This window comes from Mustela nivalis (assembly GCF_964662115.1).
Source record: "Mustela nivalis genome assembly, chromosome: 13".
NCBI lineage: Eukaryota > Metazoa > Chordata > Mammalia > Carnivora > Mustelidae > Mustela > Mustela nivalis.
In genome coordinates, this window is record NC_139032.1 from 23,933,665 (window position 1) to 23,938,698 (window position 5,034).

At 45.2% G+C, this 5,034-nt stretch overlaps 1 protein-coding gene and 1 pseudogene across 6 annotated transcripts in view; both read left to right on the top strand.

The window, feature by feature from the left end:
- LOC309846291 (spermatogenesis-associated protein 31D1-like) overlaps positions 1-5,034 on the top strand; it is a 911,407-nt pseudogene that overhangs the window by 635,814 nt on the left and 270,559 nt on the right. The window lies entirely within an intron of this gene.
- Positions 49-5,034, top strand: part of LOC309846378 (uncharacterized protein) — a 134,741-nt gene continuing 129,755 nt past the window's right edge. For all 5 annotated transcript variants that reach the window (XR_014301869.1, XM_082695278.1, XM_082695280.1 and 2 more), the window contains exon 1: positions 49-562. Coding sequence is in view for 4 of the 5 variants with exons in the window: in XM_082695278.1 (XP_082551404.1) it covers positions 142-562 (421 nt within the window). In the remaining variant the exon portion in view is untranslated. The remainder of the gene's footprint in view (positions 563-5,034) is intronic.

Genomic DNA, 5,034 nt, shown 5'->3' on the forward strand with positions numbered 1-5,034 from the left:
GCCCAACCAGCTGGACCAGGTCGACTTCCCGGGGCTTCCGGCAGCAGCAGGTGGCCCCGGACTTCCCGCTGTCACCGCTGCCCTGGCGGACCGCGTGCCCCGTTGCCCCTGGAGCCCTTTGGGCTACCCTTACGGGGCGGGATGGAGGCGGACGGGGACCGGGAGGAGCTGGCCCACCTGCGCTCGCTCTTCGCTGCCTGCGACGCGAACCGCTCGGGGCGCCTGGAGCGCGAGGAGTTCGGCGCGCTGTGCGCGGAGCTGCGTGTGCGGCCGGCCGACGCCGAGGCCGTGTTCCAGCGGCTAGACGCTGACCGCGACGGCGCCGTCACCTTCCAGGAGTTCGCGCGCGGCTTCCGTGGGTCCTGCCGCGGGGGCGGCACCGAGGCTGGGCTCCCTGGGAGCCCGCGTCCGCCTCAGCCCAGGTGGGACCCGACCCCGAGGACAGCCAAGAGGACGAGGGCGACGGGGACGCGCTGGCAGCCCCCTGGGGTCGGGCGAGCGCCGGCCAGGCTTGGCAGGACTTCCAGGCGCGACTTGGAGACGAGGCCAAATTCATCCCCAGGTGCGTGTGTGGGTGGGCGGGAGGGAGGTGAGGTCGGTGTTACCTGCCCTCACCCGTGCGCTGGCGTCTCCCTCCTAACCCGCCCAGTGAGCAGACCTACCGGACCCAGCTCTTTCTGAGTTGCTTTTCTCTGTCCAGCTATTCCAAGGGGCGAACCACTAGAGCTGAAAAAAACCAAGAAATCACTTCTCATTTTATGAGAAGAACCTCATATTTTCCACTGAAGGAAAAGCTGATCTACATCTAAACTTTCAAAACTTACACTCAAGAGCAAGAAACAATCTTTAGCCATAAATTAAAAGCTTGCTTTAAACTCTCATTTCTCAAGAGTCAGGGCTTCACAGCCCTCCATGCCCCAGAAGTTGGGCCCTGCCTGTCCGCCCGTCTAGTCAGAAAGCAAACAACCGTACCTCACTTCAAAGAGAGACCGTGTCTCTCTTGCTGCTGTAATTCACTATTATGATACTGGGGTCCTGTCTGTGTGGTGGTACGGTATAGTGGAGGAGCATTCCAATATTATGGTTAAATCTCAGGGTTTTTTTTTTTTTTTTTTGTCCCTGGGCTATGACCTTCCTTAGCTCTTTTCTTCCTTACATGAGACAGGAAAGCTAGAGGGGGTGAAGTGGGAGGAATGCTTTTCACCACCTGGGAAAAGCTCTGATAAAGTCTTTCTTTCCCACCAGAGTAAGCGTTCACTATAAAGAATGCTTCAGATAGATTTCCCAGTGGTGACTCTTCCACTATCACTAGAGACCTTTCTAGGTTCATCATAAGGACCTGACGGCATTTCTGGAGGGAAAGCCCACAAAAGCATGAGAACTACCCCTAGGCAAAACCTGGAGTTCTTCATACTCATTTTGTCCACACTGAGCATCTGGCAAGTTGTCAAAATCACCATTCCTATGGGTTTATGACTCTGGTCGCTTTTGTTCTAGGCACAACAGATTCTAGCTGTGACTCCAGATTCCTCTCTATCTCCATATTCCAGGTCCCAGGACCTCAGTTCCCTGATGGGTCCTCTTTTAAAAGTTCCATTTTGGGGTCTTATTTTAATCTTGTGCATGATACCTATTGTAAAATCCACACCATGCAAAATTGCTTGGACAGATGTGTATATACACTTCCTGATTATAATCAGAAGTGAAATAAACTCAGCCCATTAAAAAAAGGAAGGGGGGAGAGAGAAAAAAGAGGGAGGAGGAAGAGAAAAAGAAGAAAGAGTAACCTGTAAAAGTTCCAATTTCTCAATATCCTAGACACCAGCTGGTATAGTCTGTCCTTCCAATTGTAGTCATTTTAATAGTGGGCAGTGGTATCTCACAGTGATGTCATTTTTCGTTTTCTTAAATAATTTTTTTGTTGTTTATCGAGAAAGAGAGAGAGAGAGAACACATGCAAGTGGGGCCAGGAAACAAAGGGAAAGAATTCCCAGCAGGCTCCATGCTCAGCAGGGACCCCAGCTCGGGGCTTGATCCCATGACTCTGAGATCATGACCTGAACCAAAAGTCAATAGTCGGACGTCCAACTAACTGAGCCACCTTCATTTTTCATTTTCCTTATGATTAACGATATTGAGGATATTTTTATGTGTTTCCTTGCCATTCATACATCTTTTCTGGTGAACTTTCAACTTTTTCATCCAATTTTTACTAGGTTTTTTTCTTACTGTGGAATTTTGAGAGTTCTTCATATCATCCAGGTAGAATTACTTATCATATACACATTGCAAATATTTTCTCCCAGTCTGTGGCTTATCTTTTTGCTCTCTTAACAGTACCTTTTGAAAAGTCTAAGTTTTTAATTTTAGTGAAGCACATTCTATTGATTTTTTTTTCTTTTATGCCTCACACTTTTAGTGTTATAGCAAAGAGGTCTTCACCTAACTGAAGGGCAGAAAGATCTGCTCCTATGTTTCCATCTAGATATTTTATAGTTTTGGGTTTTATATCTACCTCTGAGGTCCACTTTTCCTATTATCTTTCCTCTTGTTGAGGACTTCAGTTGCAAGTATATTAGGATGCTTATGCTCTTTTCATTTATTTAAGTTCTTTTTTTCTCTTTGGGTTTCCTTTGGGAGAGTTTCTATTGTTTGGTCTTCAAATTCACTAATTTGTGTTCTATAACATATGAGGGCTATTAGTCTTACCAAGAGTATATCGATTTTTTATCTCATACAATGTAATTTTCATCTCTAGAAATTTTATTATTTTAAAGATATACTTATTATATAGAGAGAATGAGCATGCAAGCAGGAAGGAGGAGCAGAGAGAGAGGGAGAGAGAGTATCAAGCAGACTCCCTGCGGAGTGCGGAGCCTGATGCAGGGCTCAATCTCATGACCCTTAGATCATGACCTGAGTGAAAAAATTAGAGTCAGATCCTTAACTGACTGAGCCACTCAGAACCCCTAGAAATTTTTAAAAATTTATCTTTCATATCTCTACTTAATCTTTGAACATATTAAAACACATTTAATGTTCTTAGCTTTTTTTTTTTTTAAGACTTTATTTGACAGCCAGAGAGAGCACAAGCAGGGGAGTAGCATGCAGAGGGAGAGGGAGAAGATATAGGGCTCCATCCCAGGACCCCGGGATCATGACCTGAGCTGAAGGCAGACACTTAACTGACTGAGCCACCTAGGCACCCCACGTTCCTAGCTTTTAATTACAACACCTTTGCCAGTTCTGGGTTTTATTTTTCTTCATGTAGGCAAGAAGTGATAGGGCTATTTGGAGCCAGATTACCCTCAGTACCTTATGTGTCATATTTTTTTGTTTCTTTATATGCATGGTAACTTTTTAAATGGTAATCTTTAATTGGATAACACTATGAATTTTACTTTCTTGGGTGCTAGATACATTTGTATTCGTATAAATTTTCTTTTGCTTGTTCTGAGGTACAATTAGTTTTCTTAGAAATAGTTTGAGTCTTTGGGTCTTGCTTTTAAGATTTGTTAGGAAAGAGGGGAGAAGAATTTATTGTTGGGCTAATAATTCTCCACATCTGAAGCAAGAATCTTCTGTGTATTCTAGTGAAAGCTCGCCAAATTATGAGCTTTTCATCACTGATGATGGGAACATGCAGTATTCCCTACTCTATGTGAGTGCCAGACACTATTTCTTCTAGTTATTTTGGGCAATTCTTCTTGGTTATTAAGTAGCTTTCTCACGTAATGTGTTGATCATTACTCTGCTGCATACTAGAGCAGAGATCTAGAGATCTACTGGATTTCTATTTCTGTGCAACACTATCCTATCTGGTATTTTGTTCTGTGTTATAAACAAAAACCAATACACATGAATTACACAAATATCACATCCAAGCTCATGTAGGCAGGAAGTGATAGGGCTATTTGGAGCCAGATTACCCTTAGTACCTGTAAGACCCAGACCCAGCACCAGGGAAGCCAGCAAGAGGGTGGGGAGAATAAGAGGTTTTATTTTTTATGGTCACTTGAGTAATGGTGAAAAGTGGGAGAAGAGAGCAGTCAGCCCTTGAATAGCAGAAGAAAGTGTGAAGTGTCAGCTTCTGATAGACAGGAGGTAATCCTTCTTCAAAAGTCATATGGCCAGGAAAAACTGGGAAATTAATTTGCTAGAAGCTGAATTGCAAATAAAGGGAAACCTTCATCAAACAAAGAGGCAGAGATCAAAGGAAGCCCCGTCCTGTATATATGGAAGGGAACGTCTGAGAAGAGTATAGAATGCCTGCCTTCCTCTGATCTTTGGAGCAGATGATGGTACTATTTACAGAATTCTCCCCTGGAAGAACACACACTCTTTCCTTTGAGCTAGAATTAGCCTGTCTGTGAAATATTTAACCACGATTAGAGATCTACTTTTGGGGAGGAGCCGGGGCAGCCTATGAGGGCTCCAGCAAAAGGAGCAGTTTGCACCCAATTTAAATTTGATCTGGATATTAGGGGCCAAACTTCTGGAAACTTAATCCTCTGGCAGGACTTGTGGGCTGGAGCCCAGAGATCTCCTAGCCATGCTGTTTAGAGAAGCCAAAAATGAATGTGGTTGAGAAGATGACTGACATTTAATGTTGTTGGGCCAAAGCAAAGCACTATGCCAAAGGGCCTCTGGGATGGCCAGCAGCTGGCCAGGGGCAGGACTACGTGCAAAGCTGTGTATCAGAAGAACTAGATTCTTGGAGCCAACTAGGTGGTGTTCAAGAATAGAAGGGAGAGAAGTCATGCAGGCAGGGAAAAGATACCCAAGATGAAAGACTAGTGCTGCTGTGGGGAAGGGTAGGATTGGACAGATGGAAGAGGTCAAAAGCCTAGAATAAAGGCAGTGGGGGGGGTGCCTGGGTGGCTCAGTGAGTTGGGGCCTCTGCCTTTGGCTCAGATCATGATCTCGGGGTCCTGGGATGGAGCCCTGCATTGAGCTCTCTGCTCAGTGGGGAGTCTGCTTCCCCCTCTCTCTCTGCCTACTTGTGATCTCTCTGTCAAATAAATAAATAAAATC